The sequence below is a fragment of the Aethalodelphis obliquidens genome, unplaced genomic scaffold (assembly GCF_003676395.1).
Source record: "Aethalodelphis obliquidens isolate GAN/ISIS:26980383/991018 unplaced genomic scaffold, ASM367639v1 scaffold43, whole genome shotgun sequence".
Lineage (NCBI taxonomy): Eukaryota > Metazoa > Chordata > Mammalia > Artiodactyla > Delphinidae > Aethalodelphis > Aethalodelphis obliquidens.
Window position 1 is genome coordinate 8,835,188 of NW_020837987.1, and position 21,146 is coordinate 8,856,333.

General features: G+C 52.1%; 1 protein-coding gene and 1 long non-coding RNA gene across 4 annotated transcripts in view; one reads left to right on the top strand and one right to left on the bottom strand.

Annotated features, from left to right (window-relative positions):
- LOC113605876 (uncharacterized) overlaps positions 1-4,419 on the bottom strand; it is a 40,829-nt gene extending 36,410 nt beyond the window's left edge. For 2 of the 3 annotated variants that reach the window (XR_003427382.1, XR_003427381.1), the window contains exon 1: positions 4,227-4,419. This is a non-coding gene — a long non-coding RNA (uncharacterized LOC113605876). The remainder of the gene's footprint in view (positions 1-4,226) is intronic. The other variant, XR_003427380.1, reaches the window with a different exon arrangement.
- Positions 4,420-4,601: 182 nt separating this feature from the next.
- On the top strand, positions 4,602-21,120 carry MAP3K10 (mitogen-activated protein kinase kinase kinase 10). The gene is made up of 10 exons (XM_027079535.1): positions 4,602-5,763; positions 9,924-10,104; positions 12,945-13,093; positions 13,572-13,747; positions 14,591-14,837; positions 16,357-16,473; positions 18,291-18,468; positions 18,568-18,680; positions 19,055-19,735; positions 20,514-21,120. The coding sequence occupies exons 1-10, from the start codon at positions 5,082-5,084 to the stop codon at positions 20,834-20,836; spliced, it is 2,847 nt and encodes a 948-aa protein (XP_026935336.1). The 5' UTR covers positions 4,602-5,081; the 3' UTR covers positions 20,837-21,120.
- The last annotated feature ends 26 nt before the right edge of the window (positions 21,121-21,146 follow it).

The following is a 21,146-nucleotide window of genomic DNA, read 5'->3' on the forward strand; positions in this document are numbered from 1 at the left end:
TGTCATATTAATATCATAAACCCTTATGCACCTGACAACATAACTTCAAAATATATAAAGTAAAAACTGATAGAGCTAAAATGAGAAATGAACATATCCTCACTCATAATGGGAGACTTTATTATACCTTCCAGAAGCCAATAGATCAAACAGGAAAAAAAGGGGCTTCCCTGGTGGCGCAGTGGTTGAGAGTCCGCCTGCCGATGCAGGGGACGCGGGTTCGTTCCCCCGTCCGGGAGGATCCCACATGCTGCGGAGCAGCTGGGCCCGTGAGCCATGGCCGCTGGGCCTGTGTGTCCGGAGCCTGTGCTCCGCAACGGGAGAGGCCGCAGCGGTGAGAGGCCTGCGACCGCAAAAAAAAAAAAAAAAAAAAAAAAAAACAAGATAAAAAAAAGGTAAGGATATAATAGTTAAGAATTAGATCATTAATAAACTTGTATAGTCATACCTCTTATCCCAACAACTAGAATGTACATCCTTTAAAAACAGGACACTTCCAAAACAAAACAAAAAAATGCCACATACTAGTTCATAAAGGAAATCTCAACAAATTCCTAAGAATTTATGTCATTTGAAATACATTCATTAAATAAAATTAGAAATCAACTCCAAAAGATAATCAAGGAAAAATCCATATACCTAGATATTAAAAACCACATTTCTAAATAATTTGGGGGTTAAGGGGAATTGAAATTACACCTTTTTTTGGAACTGAATGACAATGAAAGCGCTACAAATCAAAACCTGGGTATACATAACAACAAAATAAATACTAAAATGCAAAAAAATGAGTCAACAATTGAGGAAGAAATTAATGAAATAAAATACCCCCCCCAAAACAAATAAGTAGAAGAGATCATCAATAGAACAAAAAGCTGGGAGTTTTTTAAACACCAATAAAACAATATTGAGCAAAAAAATGTAAAAACAGAAATGTTTTTCTATTTAAATTTTTGGCAAATTTGATCCACAAAAATAAGAGAAGGAACAAATAAGTATCAGGAAAGCCAAAAGAAATATAACTTCAGATCCATAGGATTCATAAGAAATAAAATGCATAAAGTTATACCAATGAATCTGAAATCCTAGATAAAATATTGTTCTAGGCAAATATAAATTACAAAAATTTATCTCAGGAGAAAGTAAGAAATCTGAATAAACCAATATCCACAGAAGAGGTTGAAATTATAACCAAAGACCTACCAAAAAGGCACCAAGCATGGATGATCTTACAGTCAAATTCCACCAAATGTTCAAAGAACAGATAACTCCAATATATCACAAACCATTCCAGACTGCAGGAAAAGGTAGGTGGTTCCCCCAAATCGTAGAACAGAGCTAGCATTTCCCTTATGTCATAACTGGGCAAGGACAGCGCGAGAAAGAAAACCATGAGTCAGTCAATTCCATTCATGAAAACAAATGCACAACAACCCTAAAGAAAATGTTATTAAATCAAATCCAGCAATAGTGAAACAGAGGATGGTTCATCATTAACAGATTAAGGCAGAAAAGTCATCTGATCATATCAACAAAGGCATAGAAAGCATTTGATAAAAGTCAATGCCTGCTTTTAAAAAAAAAATCAACTTCTCAGCAAATTAGGAATAAAATTTAGAAATCTACTAGAAATCTACTGAAAACATCATACTTAATGATGAAACCTTAGGGGCATTCCTTTAAAATGTCTAGAACAAGACAAGCATTGTCCATTATCACCACTGTCATTCAACATTGTATTGGAACCCTCAGCCAAAGGGCGAGGGGTGAGAAATGAGTTATAAAGATTGGAAAAACTAAACTGTCTTTTTTTCCCTGGACACCAGGGTCATCTAACTGGAACAGTATAGAGAATTATCTGTCAAGCTATTCTAGAACAAATAAGAGTGAGCTCAACAAGGTAGCCACATCCAAGTTCAGCATTAAAAACAGCAGTAACTCATTAGGAAAAAATAACAAAATCCCGGCCACAAGTAAATAAGTAAAAACAGTAAAATCCAGTGAGTGAACCAAAGAAAGCCATATAAGATATCCCACGAAAAAAATTATACCTGTCCAAGAATAGAAGACTCAATATTACAAAGTCATATTCTCCCAAAATTAATAATTTATTCATTATAATCCCAATCAAAATCCGAAGGACTTTTTTATGGATTTGACAAATGCTATTCCACTCTCCATTTCCATTATAGAGCCTACCAGGTTTAGAACCAAGCCGGGTCCCTCTCCTCACCTAAGTCTAGGCATCTGCTTGGAGACCACCTGTTCTGCTGCCCACCTTCTTTGACTTGCATCACCCCATAAACAATTGGTAAACAGAGTAAGGATGTCAGCATACCACAGCCATGTTGGTTAATATGCCATTTTCTCTAGGAAGTTAACATTTTGAAGCAATCAAGGGCAAGGTTTCTCACAGGCAAAGAGGAAGCCTTAGTGATAAAAGAAGATCTTAAGGGGAAAAGCTGCAACTCTATAGAAATGTCTTCCTTTAGATCCACTGTGGATCGTTTAGTGATTTCAAAGACCCATTGCTTGCTACAATGGTATGGTATGTGGCAAAGCTGTGAAAGCAGATGAAGAAACTGCAACGATATTTTCCCACATTAAAATAACAGATTAATGAGGAAGACTACACCTTGGATCAGATTTTTAATTTTGAAGAAAATGGTCTCCATTAGAAGTTAGTATCTCCAGCCGGCATCTCTGTGAAGGAAGTACAAGCCCCAGCCTTTAAGACTGCAAAGAAGGCACTTAAAGTATTGATTGCTAAGCACAAATACCCCGTGTATATTTAACTGTGCTAGTATTTCTATTAGAATTGTTATTGGGACTTCCCTGGTGGTGCTGTGGATAAGACTCTGTGCTCCCAGTGCTGGGGGCCTCGGTTCCATTCCTGGTCAGGGAACTAGATCTCACATGCATGCCTTAACTAAGGAGCCCACGTGTGGCAACTAAGACCGGGTGCAACTAAACAAATATTAAAAAATAAATAAATAAGTAAACGTTATTGGTTTTGTAGCACTGTGATTACTAAGTTGCATACGTTTTGAGCAATCTGTCCCTAATTCTATTTTTCCCATAAAGCCTTGTCATTTTTAGTGCACTGTTTTGCAGAACTACAGGTTTTTCAGGAAAGCATGTATCAGGTTATAGCAGAAACGCCTGTACTCAGAATGAAGCGGGGCCTCTCTTCCAACAAGCATTCTTGAGAGGTCCAGAGTTTTCCTCACAGGAGAGCAGGTACCCACTTCCCTCTGAGCGCGGAACAATTTCCCAGGATACTGTGGGGCAGTTCTTTGGAGTTTGGGCACCAGAACCCATCAAAGTTCCCCTCTTCTCTCCTCCCGCCAGACCCCCAGACCACTAAGGAGAGGCTAAGTGAAAAGACGCAGAATTTTGCTGCTTACAAGTTTACAGATCTTGAGCAAGTCATCGAACCTCTGCAGGACTCAGTTTCCTCACTCTTTAAATGGGAAGGCAGTGTTTTTAAAAATCATGATTGTCGTGGTGGTAGTTGTTTTTAATTTTAAAATATGCTTTTGAGGGGCTTTCCTGGCGGTCGGGTGGTTAAGACTCCGAGTTTCCACTGCAGGGGACACCGGTTCCATCCCTGGTTGGGGAACTAAGATCTGCCGCACGGTGCGGCCAAAGAAAAAGAGAGAGAGAGAGAAATATATGCCTTTGATTGTTGCTTTGCCATTTATAGTTGTGACCTTGGACAAGTGACTTTATTTCTCTATGCGTCATCTGTAAACTAGGGGCTTTGCGAGGATTTAACGCTACCATGTATGCAAAGCACTCAGCATAAGATGACCGTTAAGCCCCACAAATTTGAAATTCCCATTATGGAAGGCGGGGATTCTCGAGTTCCGACTGCAGAAGCAGAGGAACCCAGGGGAAAGCAGATGTGGTTGTGATTTCCCCAGGGATTCTACAAACATCCTCCCAGCCCTGTCTTCCCCCAGAGGCCTCACCATCAGCCTGACCCCCCAGCTTCCTGGAGCCACCAAGCAGCTCTCCCTTGCCCGCGGTTGGGGGACTGCCCCACGGCGCCGGTTCGCGAACGGACTACACTTCCCGGCGTGCACCCCGGGTCGGGGCCCCGAGGGGCAGTCCAACTGCGGGGACCTAGTCCTGGCCTGCGTTAGAGGCTCCGGACAGTAACCACCACTCACGCAGCTGCTACTTTTCGCTTTGCGAAGAGCGTCAGTCACCGTCAACCCCACCTTGGGCCGCGGCCCCCGCAGGGCCTGTGAGGAGCGCTCGGCCCTCTCCTCCTCTCCTCCTCCAGGCGTCCGGCCCACGGCGTCCCAGGGAGGGCCTGAGGCCAGGCTTATCTCCCCGGGAGAATTCCTTCGCCCACGCGCACTCCTCACTTCGGCCCGAGGCCCGCAGCCGGGCTCTGGAGGCTGGGGGACTGGGCACCGACCAGGAAGTCGCGCTGCCGGAGACTACAACTCCCAGGCGGCACCGCGGCGCGGCGGCAGCGTGCACGTCACTCAGGCACTGCCTGCGGCCCCGGGAAGCGGCGCGGGCGGGGGCAGGGGCTGGGGCCGACCGGGAGCCCGATGCTGAGGATGGGGGCCGTCCGGCCGCCCCGCGCGTGAGGAGGCCGAGGGGCGCGCCACCCCGTCCTGGGGGGGGGCTCCGCCAGCCCCGCCCGCCCGGCGATCGTGGCCCGGGATGCGGAGCCGGGGGCCGCCGGTGGAGCTGCGCGGGGTGAGAGGCGCGGGGAAGGGGGCTGCCTGCTTCCCTCACCCTCGTCCCCCACCGGCGGACCCCGGCAGGAATTCGGCAGCCGCGCGGCCAGGCCTTCTTAGCGCCCTGACGTTTAGGGGGGAGAGGTGAACCCGCCGCCCTTCCCCCACCCCACCCTGCCTGGACAGCTGAATCAGAGGGGACAACCCTGCCCTTTTAAAGAGGCTTTTTCTTGCTCCTGCGGAGGGTCCCCCAGCCATGGCCCCCAGGAGCCCCCTAGAACCCGCAGGGACTGCCCCCCATCCTGGCCGCCGGGGCCCGCCCTCTGCATCCCGCGGGCAGCCTGTGTGAAGCGGCCTCCCGCAGCCCCTGGCCCCACCCCCATGGAGGAGGAGGAGTTGGGGGCGGCCAAGGAGTGGGGCACGACCCCCGCGGGGCCCGTCTGGACCGCAGTGTTCGACTACGAGGCGGCGGGCGAGGAGGAGCTGACCCTGCGGAGGGGTGACCGCGTCCAGGTGCTTTCCCAGGACTGTGCCGTGTCGGGCGACGAGGGCTGGTGGACCGGGCGGCTACCCAGCGGCCGTGTGGGCGTCTTCCCCAGCAACTACGTGGCCCCTGGCACCCCCGCCGCGCCCGCGGACCTCCAGCTGCCCCAGGAGATCCCCTTCCACGAGCTGCAGCTGGAGGAGATCATCGGTGTAGGGGGCTTTGGCAAGGTCTATCGGGCCCTGTGGCATGGCGAGGAGGTGGCGGTCAAGGCCGCCCGGCTGGACCCTGAACGGGACCCAGCAGTGACAGCAGAGCAGGTGCGCCAGGAGGCCCGGCTCTTCGGAGCCCTGCAGCACCCCAACATCATTGCCCTCAGGGGCGCCTGCCTCAGCCCCCCACACCTCTGCCTGGTGATGGAGTATGCCAGAGGGGGCGCACTGAGCAGGGTGCTGGCAGGGCGCAGGGTGCCCCCTCACGTGCTGGTCAACTGGGCTGTGCAGGTGGCCCGGGGCATGAACTACCTACACAATGATGCCCCTGTGCCCATCATCCACCGGGACCTCAAGTCCATCAACAGTAAGTGGTGTCCTCCCCAAAAAACTTGTTTCCGTAGAACCTTGTGAGGACAAGCCTAGGTGGCGGGATGGGGACGCCACAAGACACTGCTTGGGGCAAGAAGGGGCAGCAGTATACCTTCAGGGCCAGGTGAGGCAGTCCTTGACCCATTAAGAGAGGAAAAGCAGGCCCAGAAAGGTTGAAGGAGTACCTGCCTCCTAGGCTACAGTCACAGTAGCCCAATAAACGTGTATAAATGAACAGTGCGACAGGCCCTGTGCTCCCTGCTGTAAATAGGACAGGTGCAGTGCCTGCCCTCATGGCGCGCACTGTCCAGCCACGCTGCCAGAGGCCACCAGGCAGAGACAGATGGAACCTGGCCTGGAGTCGGGGTTGCTCAGTCGCAGCGCCATTGACATTTGGGGCCAGATGATTGCAGGGGGCTGTCCTGTGTGATGTAGGTTACTTAGTAGCATCCTTGGCCTCTACCCACTAGATGCCGTTAGCATTCTCCACCCCCCATCCCCCAGTTATGACAACCAAAAATGTCTCCAGACATTGCCGAATGTCCTCTGGAGGGCAGACTAGCCCTCAGTTGAGAACCACTTCCTGGTGTCCTCCTAGGCCTCTGCCCCAGCTAGCCAAGACACACTGGGAAGGATGAGGGGGGAGGAAAAGGGATGTGGCTTATGTAAAAACATCCAAGCTGTCTGGCCTGTCATAGACTTTCAGAAGTTGATTGGTTGGTTGAATGAGGTCTGGGGCCAGATGGAAGGCAAGGTTCCCCAGAACCTACATCTAGTTCAAGGAGCTTCTCATGATTTCAAACATTAATTGAGCACCTATCAAGTAGAAGGCCAACAGGGACCAAAATAGCCATGGTTTCTGCCCTTACAGCACTCACAGTCATTCCCCGGATATTCATTCATTTCCCGGATATTTCCCGAGCACCTGTTGTGTATTAGGCCCTGTCCTGACCCTTACGATACAGCAGGGAAAAAAATCCTACCTTCCTGGCTGTCCCGTCCTTCCTCTGCCTCATGTCACTCCCTTTCATTTCTGCATTTATTTGTTCAATTTATTCTTTCGTTTGGTATTTACTGAGCCAAATCATATACTAAGCAAGAGAGATCAGTAGTGAGTGGGGCCAGCGTGTTCCCTGCCCTCACGTGATATGTGAGGGTTTTCTCTTTGTCCTCAGCCCTCACATCTCATCTATTTCTGACTCCTGTCAGTTCTACATCTTGAAGTTTGTTTGTCCCCCATCCCCCTGTTTCATGTTCGTTGCTAGGCCTCACCACCACCAACTGCAAGCCCCTAGAATAGAGGGACAGAGTCTTCCTTACCTGACAGGCCTGGCATTCATACACTCAACAGATAGATAGCTACCAAGTGCCCGGGGTGCGCCAAGCCCTGCACCAGCCCCAGAGAATTGAGCAAGACAGACTGATGGTCCCCATCTCCATTGATGCTGATGCTCTGACTCCTGAAATGCTGGGTAAATGGAGGCAGGACTGCCAACACACTCCTCTTGAAGGCTGGGGTCCCTTCTCAGCCCTGCCTCACCCCTGCTGATTCACAGCCTGCAGGTGGGGTATCAGGACATGCTCCCACGCCCCCAAGTTTTTCTGTAGCCAATGCCACTTGGACAAAGGGTTGGTGGGGCTCTTAGGCCAGGGCTTCCTGCTTGGGCAATGGAACTGCTCCATGCCTGAGACAGAGGAAACAGGGCCTCCACAGTACAGCTTCCCCCATTCAGCCTCCCCTGAGGAGATCCTCATCTGACACCATTCATTCATTGTTTTATTCAACTAATAATTCTGAAGCAGAATTAAGTGTACTAGGCACTGTCCTGGGCTCTGGGATTACAGATGTGAACAAGATAAGACAGATGTGAATGAGGCAAGACCCCCCCCATAGAAGTTATAGTCTAGTGAACAAAAATAGGTGGTTGATATTTAAATAGATAACAAAATCTCAGAGAGTTTCAAGGACTCTGAAGGAAACAAAGCGGATTAAGGATGGGGCAGAGGGAGCTCTTTAGATCAGAGCTCCAGGAAGGCAACACTTGAGCAGAGAGACCTGAACCCAGAGGACCCAGCTTTACAAAGATCTAGGCATGGCAAAGGTCCTGAGGTGGGGATGAAGCTGCCTTGTTGGAGAAACAGCAAGGAGACCGAAGAGGTCGGAAGAGCAGGAGGGAGGCAGAGGTGGAAGGAAGTGAGGTCATAAAAGTAGATGGGCCAGATCCCATTAACCTTGGGGGCCACCATGAGTGCTTTGGATATTTTATTCAATGTAGTAGAAGCCATTAGAGGGCCTTAAGCAGGGGTAGCATAATCAGATAAATACTTTATAAAGTAAATTGATTTAGGCCCAGCCTGGGAGAGGCAGAAATAAAGTGTAAGACCATGGGGTGTTCCCTCTGTCACAGGGTCACTCCACAAACAGGAAAGTTGGTGACTCGAGAAGGGAGAACTTCTGGGAGGTAGAGTCACATGCTAGAGAGTCTCGAGAGGCTTCCAGGAGGAGGTGACATTTGAGTTGGGTTTTAAAGAAGGGACAAGATTACCAACAGTGTTACCTTGGGCAGTGGTCTGAGCTCTCTAAAACTTAGTCTCTTCATCTGCCAAATAGGTATGACAGCAGAATTGCCTCATTGTTATGATGATTGGAGAAGTAGCCAGGAATGGCCAAAGATAAAGGTGGAGACATAAGGAACAGTTATGGCAACATCACACACTAATAAAGAGAGCTGATGCTTTTAGAGGGCCTACTATTGCTTCAGGAAATAATTCTTTACTACAACCCTAGAAGGTCAATGCCATTATCATCTCCATTTAACAGAGGAGAAATCGTAGTGTTAAAAATAAAGTAAATAAGATTATGCGACGAATAAGTGGCAGAGCTGGGATTCAAACCCAGGCAGGATACTACTGTACACTACCTTCTGTTTGACAGAAGGTAGTAGAATATCACGGCAGTTAAGAGATTGGACTCTGATGACAGATCTAGTTTGGGTCTTTGCCCCACCATTTTCTCTTTTTTTTAGCCACACTGTGCGCCTTGCGCGATCTCAGTTCCCCAACCCGGGATTGAACCCGGCCCACAACAGTGAAAGCCCAGAATCCTAACCGCTAGGCCACCCGCGAACTCCCCCCACCATTTTCTAGCTGTGTGATCTCGGCCAAGTGACTTCATCTCTCTGAGCCTCAGTTTGCTAGTCAATAAAGTGGGTTGCTTGCTAGTTAATTTGTATAAAGGGCTTAGCACAGTGCCTGTCATATAATAGGCTCCTAATAAACACTAGCCACGGTTGTTATTGTTGTTAGTAATAACCCTAGACAGCAAGTAAGTTGGAACCATTCAGTATGCTTGAGGGATATATCAGTCAGATTTTTGTCATAATAATGCTGTGTAACAACCCTCCCACCCTCCCTGAACTTGGTGTCTTAAAACTCAGTGTCCTTTATTACTGCTTATACATTTGCAGGCCTGATGGAGGGTAAACTGAGTTAGGCAGGGCTCAGCTGGGGAGGCTTTGCTCCGAGTATCTCTCACGTTCCTTGGACCAGCAGGCTAGCTGAGGCATGTTCTCATAGTGATGGCAGAAGGGCAAGAGGGCAAGCAGACATGAGAGGCCTGGGCTTGGAACTAGCATTCTGTCCCTTCTGCCTCATTTTATCAGACAAAGCAAGTCATATGGTCAACCCAGAGTAAAGGATGTGGAGATACAAAGAGTGTGACACAGAAAGGAGCAGAATTGGGGCCATGAATGCAGCTACCCACAGCAGGTGACAAAAAGGAAAGGAAAACCATCCCCTTCTGCCAATGGTTTGTAGTTGTCACTTCTGCGGTGGTTGGGAATTCAAGGCCTGGACCAAGGAGAACCAAGGCCGTGGCCATCGACATTTCACTGAGCTCCCCTGAGCCCAAGTTGGAGTCAGGAGGCCAGTGAACTCAGGAGAAGCTCCCCAACGCCTCATGGGAGCCTGAGGCAGGGATTAGACCATCAGGAAAGCGTTCATGGTCTTCGAGGCCAGGAAAAGAGCTGCTGCAGAGGGGGGCGACCCCAGGCGGCAGGGAGAGAACAAGTAGGAGATTCCAGTTGAGGCGGGGGCAGGACACACGGGGCTGCAGCCAGCAGGTCTGGGGTGACCCACCTTTCTTCCTACCCACAGTCCTTATTCTGGAGGCCATCGAGAACCACAACCTCGCAGATACGGTGCTCAAAATCACAGACTTCGGCCTCGCCCGTGAGTGGCACAAGACCACCAAAATGAGCGCTGCGGGGACTTACGCCTGGATGGCTCCGGAGGTTATCCGTCTCTCCCTGTTCTCCAAAAGCAGTGACGTCTGGAGGTGCTGACGGTGGGACAGGGGAGGCCTCCTGGGAAGGGAGGAGGGAGGAAGGGGGAAACGGCAGAGTGGGAGGGACAGTCTGCCACTGCAGCGGGGATCCGAGTCTGGCAAAGGGGCCCGCCAGCAAGGTCAGACCATCAGACAAGCACAAAAGCAGGCGGCTGCTCTGCCAGCAGAAGTGGCAGCTGAGGAGGACTTGGATTACGTTTGAAAATTCCAGGAGTATAAAGATAGGTGGTCAGCACCAAAGAGCCCTCAAACACCATCCGTTACTCTGCCCCCACTCATCAAACAGGAAGTTGAGACCTTTGAAGGTAACCATTCATTCATTCATTCATCCATCCAACCGCACTGGGAGCTAGGGATACAGCAGTATATAAAAACAGACCCATTTCCTGCCCACGGGAAGAATACATACCTCAGAAGCTAAAAAAGGCTGTTTTTAAGTTGAAATTATAAAAATAATTTTTAAAAGGTAGTAAGTTAATCCACCAGAAAAGTACTAGACAGTGTTACGAGCTAGGAGGTTGATTGAAAGGCACTGAGAAGTGGTACTTGAGCTGAGTTCTGAATGACAAGGAGCCGATCGTGCAAAGTTTAGGAGAAGAGGCTTTCCAGGAAGAGGGAACAGCTTCCACAAAGGAGGAACTGAGGTGAGAACGAGCATGGTGTGTTCCAGAAAGGAACATGTGGCTGGAGCAGAGCAGGCAAGGAGGAAAGTAGTAGAGAATGATGGAGGAGGGAGAGCCGGAGGGCCTTGCAGGTGAGGGAGTAGATCCAGGTTTATTCTAAGTGCACTGGAAAGCCATTAGAGGCATTTGTGAATGACATGATCTGATTTAACATCGCAAAGGCTCCCTCGCCTGATGGATTGTAGGGGACAGGAGTTGGGGCGGGAGGCCCATGAGGAGGCTGTTCATTGCCTGCGAGACCTGGTGACAGCAGAAACTGAACCTTCTACTTGCGGTGGGCAGACACACCAAGATCATTCCCCAGCTGAGGCTCCAGATGGACCAAGCTTGCAAAGTCATGGTATTGGGGCAAACAAATAGGACAGGAATTCTCAACTAGAGCAGCGCAGCCCTTTGGGGGGAAGTTTAGTCTTGCTTCACATAAGGCATTCATTTATGGTCCCAAACATTTATAGGAGCCATATTTCAGTGGCAAGGAACAGAAAACCCAAAATAAAAACAAGACGGATGTTTTTGCTGTCATGTAAAAGCCCGTGACTTTTACACGATCTAGTACCCCCAGCATTAGGGATTGAGTCCTATATTAGGGCTTTTTACTGTGGTGTCATTGACACTGGGCAGGATAATTCTTCCTTGTGTGGTAGTGTCCTGTACCTTTCAGGATGTTAAGTATCCATGATTCCCAGCCACCAAATGTCAGTAGCACTCCCCAGTCATTGTGACAATCAAAACATCTCCACAGGTTTCCAGAGTCGTGGGAGAGGCTGTGAGGGGAGGGTCTGGCCCCCTCCAGTTACAAGCCACTGTTACTTTTCTCCACCTTGTATAGCCTCCATTCCCAAGTCCACTTCATGGTCCAAAATGGCTGCTTGAGCTCCAGATTTTATGTCTATATTCCAACCAGGAGGAAGGAGAAAAGAGGAAAGGTGACCCCTTCCCTTTAAGGACACTTCCTGGAAGTTAGTTGCACACTACACACTCTTCTATATCCCACTAGCCAGAACCGTTGCCATATGGGCACACTTAGATGCAAAGGAGGATGGAAAATTATTTCAGGCAGCATTTGCCCAGCTCAAATTTACCAGTGCTGTCACTGAGAGGAGGGGACGCTGTCAGCTGCATGAGGGCAGGGGTGGTGTCTATCTTATTCCAGTACCCGGAACAATGCCTGGCACACAGCAGACATTTAATAAGTGTATGTTGAATGAATGCATGGAACGGGGGAGCATGGGGATCTACTACGTGTTGGGCACTGCATGAAACAGGGATCAGGATCCAGAAGGAGAACAGTTTACTGGAGAAGATGGACACGCAGGTGATCATAGCACAGTGATGCATGCTCTGGAATTATGTAGTCATTAAGGACGCTGTCGTGGGCGTCAGCCAGACCTAAGTCTCAGTGTGGCTCCATCACTTATGAGCAGTGTGACTTTAAGCAAACAGCTTAACCTCTCTCTGCCTGCACCTGCTCATTGGATAAAATGAGGGTCATTCCAGTGCCTTCTGCCTTACAGGACTGTTGTGAGGCCTCGAGCAGTGCTGGCCTGGAGTAAGTGCTTTATAAATATTAAATAGTGTTAACTTGTTTTTAGAGGTAAGTGCAGAGGGTTCTATGGAAACATAGTGAAGGGGCTTCCAACCCTGCTTTGGAGGCTGTGGAATCAAGGAAGGCTTCCAGGTAGAGGGGGCACCTGAGTTGTGACTTAAAGGACCGTTAGGCAAAGGAAAGGGTGTTCTCGACCAAGGGAACAGCATGTGCAAAGGCCAGAGGTTAGGAAGAACAGCGTTTGTTCAACTGTTCAGCATGGCTGCAAGATGAAGCTGGGAGTGGTACGGGGCTCAGAGTGTTTAGAGGCGAGGCTGCAGGGGTCATCAAGATCAGAGCTAAGAAGGGTGGATTTGCTCAGTGGGCATGGGGAACCCACTGAAGGTTTTCAGGCAGAAGAGAGGCAGAGCAAAGGAGAGACATCAGAGAACCAACCCCACCAGATCAGGCCGATAGAGGTCAAATCATGTTCTTGCAGCCTCATTGGCCAGGGCTGGCTGCTGGGGGGAGGGAGGCCCACCATGGGACTGGAGGCAGGGCTGGGGTGTAGGTGGGGATTAGGGTGGGCTGTGGCATCACCCCTCCCTCTCCCCCACCTGCAGCTTCGGAGTACTGCTCTGGGAGCTGCTGACGGGTGAGGTCCCTTACCGTGAAATCGACGCCTTGGCCGTGGCATATGGTGTGGCTATGAACAAGCTGACTCTGCCCATTCCCTCCACATGCCCCGAGCCCTTTGCCCGCCTACTGGAGGGTGAGCCAGGGCCCCGTGGAGAGGGTAGGCTCAGCTAGGGGTGGCAGGGGCCCTCAGGCCCAGACCTCACTCTTTCACACCCATCCATACCTTTGGGCCCAGGAGTGAGGGACAAGGGGCTGGAACCATGGGACCATGAACAGTCTCCCCCACAGTTGGCTCCGTGGCCTCCAGACCTGTGTTCTGGCTGGGCCCACAGCTCTTGAGGGCAACCTGTTAGGACTCACTGGCCCTGGGATTCCTCCCTGATCCTCGATTCTACCACCAGTCAGGGAACAGGTCCCTGAGTTTCTCTCCCCAGAGTTTCACCAAGTGAAACACTGCCAGGAATTTGGCTTTGAATTCCTTCCCCTCGGCTCCATGGGAGCTGTTTGTCCACAGCCCCTTAAAGTCCTGCCTCCACTGAGCAGGCCGATGCCCCAGAGCATGGCCACTGACATTTCCACTCCCACTGCTGTCCTCTCCACCCCCACCCCAGAATGCTGGGACCCAGACCCCCACGGGCGGCCAGATTTTGGCAGCATCTTGAAGCAACTTGAAGTCATCGAACAGTCAGCCCTGTTCCAGATGCCGCTGGAGTCTTTCCACTCACTGCAGGAAGACTGGAAGCTGGAGATTCAACACATGTTCGATGACCTCCGGACCAAGGAGAAGGTGAAGGCAGGAGGCAAGGTGGGAGGGATGGAGCAAGATCCCTGAGTTCTGATGCCTTGGATGGAGCAGAGTCCCTTCCCCTGAGCCCAGGGGTCTTTGGGTCCATGCAGGGCCAAGGGAGCCTTTCTTGCATATTAAGAAAAGACAGCCTCCTGTTGGAAGGTTGATTAAAAAAAGGCACCCTCAGGGGCTTCCCTGGTGGCGCAGTGGTTGAGAGTCCGCCTGCCGACGCAGGGGACACAGGTTCGTGCCCCAGTCTGGGAAGATCCCACGTGCCGCGGAGCGGCTGGGCCCGTGAGCCATGGCCACTGAGCCTGCATGTCTGGAGCCTGTGCTCCGCAACGAGAGAGACCACAACAGTGAGAGGCCCGCATGCCGCAAAAAAAAAAAAAAAAAGGCACCGTGCACTGAAGTACTTACAAGTGACACTGCATGAGGTCTGGGACTGGCTTTAAAATCCTACAGCAAAAATGGGGAGAGAGGAGAGAAGGAAGGTGGTACATGAAAAAGATTTGCAAAGTATAGAAAATTATTGAAGTTGGATAATGGGTACATGGGGCACATTTTTCTCTCCTTTTGTGGATGTTTTCCAAATTGAAGACTTAAAAAATTAAAAATCAAAGAGGAAGGAAAAAAGAAAAGCCACCCCTTTCTTTGAGCTAAGACAGTCCCCTGCCCTGGCACCCAGCCTGGCTAGTGAAGTGTAAGCTGGATTGTGCCCCCCGTTTGCCCCACAGCAGGACAGCCCTGAGCAGGACACCAACCAGACCCAGCAGCCCTGGAGCCATCCCCAGGGGCAGAGTAGCTAAGCTCCTAGACCCAAGCCCCTCATCTCCTCTCCAGGAGCTCCGTAGCCGCGAGGAGGAGCTGCTGCGGGCGGCGCAGGAGCAGCGGTTCCAGGAAGAGCAGCTGCGGCGGCGAGAGCAGGAGCTGGCCGAGCGCGAGATGGACATCGTGGAGCGGGAGCTGCACCTGCTCATGTGCCAGCTGAGCCAGGAGAAGCCCAGGGTCCGCAGACGCAGGGGCAACTTCAAGCGCAGCCGCCTGCTCAAGCTGCGAGAAGGCAGCAGCCACATCAGCCTGCCCTCCGGTACCCGCCCACGTCCCCTGAGCATCCCCGAGAGGCCTCTGAGAGCATCCCTGACCCGGGGCTTATCTCTTCCTTTTATTTATTTATTTTTAAACTTTTTTATTGCTAAATATATCACACATTAGTAGAATCTCTCCCATGAAAGCAGGGAGAACCTACAGCCACCCCATATGCCTCCACACGCCCTGTCCAAACACGTCCCCCTGCCACTCCCTAAGAGTAACCCCTGTCTTGACTTTTAGGGCAATCACTTCCTTACTTTTCCTTATAGTTTTATCTCCCAGCAATTTGTTTAATATCTTTTAATATTTGTTTGATACCTTTTTTTCCTCCTTGCCAATAATTGGTTGAGGAACTGCATCATTTATCCTGTAGCATTTCCCACAGTCTGATTTTGCTGCTTGCATCTCCCTGGTATCTTTTAACATGTCGCTCTGTCCCCCGAATTTCCTATAAACTGGTATTAGGTTAAACCATGTGAAACTGCTGATGTTCAGCCATTTTTGACCTACAGAAACAGAAGTTTCACATGGCTCAACCTGATAGTTGGATCTCAGGGCTTAATCAGTTTCAAGTTCAGGTTTGATTTTTTTTTTTTTTTTTAAATATTGCTTCCTAGGTAACATCAGAAGGCACATCATACTGATTTTTCTCTCTTTGTTACAAGAGATGTTACAAGCCCTAAAGCAGTGCCTAGAATAGCACCAGCCAACAGAAATATAATGCAAGCCACGTGTGTAATTTTACATTTTCTAGTAGCCATATGAAAAAGGGGAAAAAACAGGTGAAATTAACTTTAATATATTTTGTTTAGCCAAATATACCCAAAATGTTGTAGTTTCACGTGTAGTCAGTACAAGAAAAGTTGTTAATGAGATATTTTAGCTTCTTGTTTTCACACTAAATCTTTGAAATCCAGGGTGTATTTTATATTTACAGTGCATCTCAATCTGGGCTCTAAATTTTCATCAAAAAATCTTGAGCTGTATTTAGATTTCATAAAATGTACAGTTGAAAAGGCAGATCCACATACCAAAGTTGTTCCAAACATGCCTAAATGTTTCCAATGACTGAACTGAGGGTCTGTTTTGAAAGGTAAACTTGAATTACTTACAATTAAATAAAGGTAGAACTCTCCAGTTCCTCAGCTGCACAAGCCACATTTCAAGCGCTCACTTGCCGTGTGTGGCTAATGACCACCATATTGGACACTCAGGCCTAGATCCTCAGGGCAGCAGCTCTCAGACCCGAGTGTGCATCAGAGGTAACTGGGGGGCTCTTACACCGCAGCTAGATCGCTGCACCTCCCCCCCACAGTTCCTGATTAAGGGAGGGCCCAAGAATCTGCATTTCCAAGAGGTTTCCACTTGACGTTGATGCTGCTGGTCTGGGAACACACTTTGAGAACCACCGCATGAAGGAATACAAAATGGTAGCATTCCTTCTATCCTTCTACAAAGGGAACCGCTCTTTGGCTACCCATGGAACCGTGTGCTTAGGGAAGTCTTTCTTTTCGCAGGCTTTGAACATAAGATCACAGTCCAGGCCTCTCCAACCCTGGACAAACGGAAAGGATCAGATGGGGTCAGCCCGCCCGCAAGCCCCAGCATCATCCCCCGGCTGAGGGCCATTCGCCGTGAGTATCTCCCAAGGCCCTGACCAGTCCGTCAGTGAACAGACTTCTCTGAGCACATACCTTGTACCAAGCCAGAGCAACACCAGGGGACCAGGTGGGCAGGGTCCCCTCCCTCATTCTCATGAGAGGAAACAGACAACAAGTAAACAAGCTGGTGAGCAGGATAATTTCCTGTAGTGATAAGCGCTATAAAGGAAATCAGGGAAGGGGATAAAACAGAAGAGTTGCTGTTTTGAAATCACAAGGAAGGCCTGTCAGAGAAGCTGAGGTTTGAGCAGGGACCTGCAATGGTAAGGAGGAGTGACACACGCAGAGATCTGAAGGAACAGCATCCCTGGCAGAGGGAACAGCAAAGACGAAGGCCCAGAGGCAGGAACAAGCATGGTGTGTTTATCAGCTGGGAAGGCCAACTTGGCCGGAGTAGGATGAATGGGAGAGACAGCACTAGGCTTATGGTCAAGGGTTCAGCAGGGTAGGATCACACTGGGCCTTGAGAGCTGGGATAAGGAATCTGGATTTTATTTTAAATGAGACGGGGGAGTCTCTGGAGGGCTGCGAGCAAGGCAGTGATGTGGTAAAGTTAACCTTTTCCCTCTGGCCACCGTGAGGAGTAGGGATTGGAGGACAGCAGGAGTCAAGGTGGGAGACAGGTGAGACGAGGGGGCTGGGCCAGGGCGGGGGCCTTGAAGAGGGGAGAGGGTGAGTCAGCTACATGGCAGAGGTACAGCTGTCAGGGTTTGCTGATGAGTTGAAGGGTACCCGGCCGGCTCCCCAGTCTGTTCTGCCCTATCATTCACCCCTGGCCTCGCCCCACACACCACCCCCTACACACACTTCTGTTTGGGCACCTGCTTTGTACCAGGCCCCAGAGGTCATTCTCCTGGGGGGATGCAAAGACAAATAATGACCAAACAGTGAGTCAGGACTAGCATCGGGGTACGTTCAACATGTGATAGGAACAGAGGAGAGAGAGCAACTGACGCTGCAGGGAACAAGTCCACCCCAGAACACTCCACAGGGCCTCAGCATCTGCTGTTCCCTCTGCCTGAAAGGCTCCTCTCCCTTGTATCAACCTGACTCGCTCCCTCACCTCCTTCAAGTCTTTGCTCATATTTCTGCTTCTCACACGTGAGACCTTCCCTCACTCCCCAAACCCCTTACCTGCTTTATGTTTCCCACAGCGCTTATCACCTCCTAGCCCCCTACCCAGGTGATGTACCTAGTGTGACTCTTGTTGATCGTCTGTCTTCACCCACTAAAACGCAAACTCCTCAGGGCAGGGACTTTTTTTTTTTAATATTTATTTATGTATTTGACTGCACCAGGTCTTAGTTGTGGCATGCAGGATCTTCGTTGCCCCGTGTGGGATCTTTAGTTGCAGCATGTGGGCTCTAGTTCCCTGACAAGGGATTGAACCCGGGCCCCCTGCAGTGGGAGTGCGGAGTCTTAGCCACTGGACCACCAGGGAAGTCCCCAGGGCAGGGACTTTTGTCTGCTTTGACCACTGCTGTCTTCTCAGGACCTGCCACGGGCTTGGCACATAGCACGTGCTAGTAAACCTTTGGGAATGAATGGATGGCTGAAAGGTATAGGCTGTGAGAAGTGACGGGTGATGAAACTGAGGAAGCTGGATGTCGTCCTGACAGCAGTGGGGAGCTATGGAAGGATGTAGAGCAGGGGAGGGTCATGATTGGAGTTGGAGTCCAAGCTCCCTTGGGCTTCCAGGTGGAGGGTGAGACCAAGGGGAGAAGAGTAAGGCTGGGAGCTCAGCGGGGACAGACTAAGACCCACTAACCAAGTGGCTTCTCTCGGCCCAGTGACTCCTGTGGATGGTGGTGGAGGTAGCAGCAGTGGCAGCAGCAGTGGTGGCAGTGGGACATGGGGCCGCAACAGTGGACCCCCAAAGAAGGAAGAACTGGTTGGGGGCAAGAAGAAGGGCCGGACCTGGGGGCCCAGCTCCACGCTGCAGAAGGAGCGGGCTGGAGGAGAGGAGAGGTATTGGCTACATGGAGCCCATCCCACACCCTGTGCCTCTTCCCCAGGCCCTTGGCAGCCAGGAGGCCTATAACCCCCCATCTTTGGTGACCCCTGCAGGCTGAAGGCCCTGGGAGAAGGAAGCAAACAGTGGTCATCAAGTGCCCCCAACCTGGGCAAATCCCCCAAACACACTCCCATCACCCCAGGCTTTGCTAGCCTCAATGAGATGGGTAAGAGGGTGAGGGTGCCTTTAAAAGGGAGGGGGAAGGAATATTCCCTGGCAAAGGGGACCGTAACCCAAGACCAAGGGGTGACCATTCCCCAGGGCTGCAAGGAGGGAGCCGGATTTCACTGGGCCAGAGGGTAGGACACATACCTGGAATGGGAGCAGCCGGTCCCTGGGGTGTGGGGATCGTTCCCCGGAGGAGGGGGTTTGAGGGGAGAACTAGTCGAGAACCACGCTTAGTGGGCCCTGGTGTTCTTGTTGGAGGGGTCATTTCATTGGGGCAACCCCTTGCCTCCAGATCCGAGGGGGGTGGGCCGAGGGGCCAGGCGCCTAGAGTTAAGTGAGTCGAGTCCAGTGACGGCCCTCTCCCGGTTGCAGAGGAGTTCGCGGAGGCGGACGGAGGCAGCAGCGTACCCCCCTCGCCCTACACCACCCCATCCTACCTCACGGTGCCGCTGCCCAGCCAGCCCTCCCCCGGGGCGCGGGCGCCGTGGGAGCCAACGCCGCCCGCCCGGCCCGGGCACGGCTCCCGGCGGCGCTGCGAGCTCGCGCTGCTGGGCTGCGCCACGCTGCTGGGCGCCGTGGGCCTGGGCGCCGACGTGGCTGAGGTGCGCTCGGTCAACGGCGAGGAGCCGCGGAGCTGGCTCGATGGCCTCTTCTTCCCCCGCGGCGGCCGCTTCCCGCGGGGCCTCAGCCCACCCGGGCGCTCCCCGAGCCGCCGCGATGACGCGGCCCCCGGCCCGGGCCTGGCGCCCTCGGCCACCCTCGTGTCGCTGTCGTCCGTGTCCGACTGCAACTCCACGCGTTCGCTGCTGCGCTCCGACAGCGACGAGGCCGCGCCGGCCGCGCCCTCCCCGCCGCCCTCCCCACCCGCACCCGCGCCCAGCACCAACCCCCTGGTGGACCTGGAGCTGGAGAGCTTCAAGAAGGACCCCCGCCAGTCACTCACACCCACCCACGTCACGGCCGCGCGCGCTGTGAGCCGCGGGCACCGGAGGACGCCGTCAGACGGGGCGCTGGGGCAGCGGGGGGCGCCCGAGCCCACCGGCCCTGGCCTTGGTGAGTGAGGCTCCACGCGCCCACGGCGCAGAAAAAGGCCCATCTCCCGTGCCCCCCGCCAAAGCCCTGTGTCCCAGCCCAGCGACGACCCCCTGGATGCTAAGGCATCCTCCCCTGCTTAGCAAGGGGAGGGGGGGGCCTGTGTCCCCATGGTCCCCACTGCTTTGTGAGGCATTGTGAGTCCCTGGGTAATTGAGACGCAGGGTGCAGTAGGGCTGGCAAACTCTAATGCCTACAGGGGCCAGGCAGGTGACATTAATGGCAACAACAATTACTAGAGCTAATACCCATGTGCTATGCCCTGTTCTATATAGTTTACTAACTCACAAGGATGATTAGAACAGATAGGAGCTAAGGGCTTCCTATCAGGCACTGTGCTGCTTGTTCTACAATTACTGTTATCATTTTATTTAATCCTCACCTATGTAGCAAGGTGCTGTCATCCCCATTCACAGACAGCAACATGCCTGAGAGGAGTCTCTGGGTCTTTGTGAACCTGGTCCAGTGTCAGAGAGGTGCGAGGGATGAGGGCTTTGTCTAGAGTAGCAGCAAGGACATGGGCTCTGAAAGATAAAGGACTGTGCCCAGAGTTGCACCCAGATGATTGAGCAGTCGGGGGGGGGGGGGGTAAAGGTCCGAACCCTGCTGGTAACTGGGCCCAACAAAATCAGCAGATTTTTCAAGAGAAGTCAAATTCCAATTTCATGCAAACGCTCCTGGCTTTTAAACACCACCCTCTGGCCCACGCCACTCACCTCATCTGATCCTCTCTTACCAGGCCCTCGAGATCCTCTGGACTTCCCCCGCCTGCCCGACCCCCAGGGCCTGTTTCCCACCCGCCGTCGGCCCCCCGAGTTCCCTGGCCGTCCCACCACCCTGACCTTCGCCCCACGACCCCGGCCAGCTGCCAGCCGTCCCCGCCTGGACCCCTGGAAACTGGTCTCCTTTGGCCAGACACTCAGCATCTCTCCTCCCAGCAGGCCGGACACTCCGGAGAGCCCCGGGCCCCCCAGCATGCAGCCCACGCTGCTTGACATGGACATGGAGGGGCAGAGCCAGGACAGCACAGTGCCCCTGTGTGGGGCCCACGGCTCCTTCTGAGGCCTGCCCACCACCGCCCGCCTGGGCAGCCATGAATGTAGCGCCCCAGGCCCCGCCCCAGCCCACCGTGCCACAAGGCAGGGGAGGCCCTGGGCAGGATACTCACTCTATTTATTGGGGAAGGGGGGGAGGGAGGGCAATTAATTTATTCCTTTGTACCTGGGGGTGGGGGGGCCCTGTGCCTGCCCTGCGGTGGGGGGGAGGGTGGGCAGGGATACTCAGGGACAGGGCATCATGGGGGATTCGGCACAAAACGCAGCATTAAAGGTAACCCCTGCCCCCTACCACGCTTGGCTGTGTGTCTTTCCCT

Coding starts and splice junctions, on each gene's coding strand:
- MAP3K10 (XM_027079535.1), top strand. CDS start 5,082: ATGGAGGAGGAGGAGTTGGGGGCGGCCAAGGAGTGGGGCACGACCCCC. Junction 14,838..16,356: donor CCACATCAGCCTGCCCTCCG/GTACCCGCCCAC, acceptor TTCTTTTCGCAG/GCTTTGAACATAAGATCACA. Junction 16,474..18,290: donor CCGGCTGAGGGCCATTCGCC/GTGAGTATCTCC, acceptor CTCTCGGCCCAG/TGACTCCTGTGGATGGTGGT.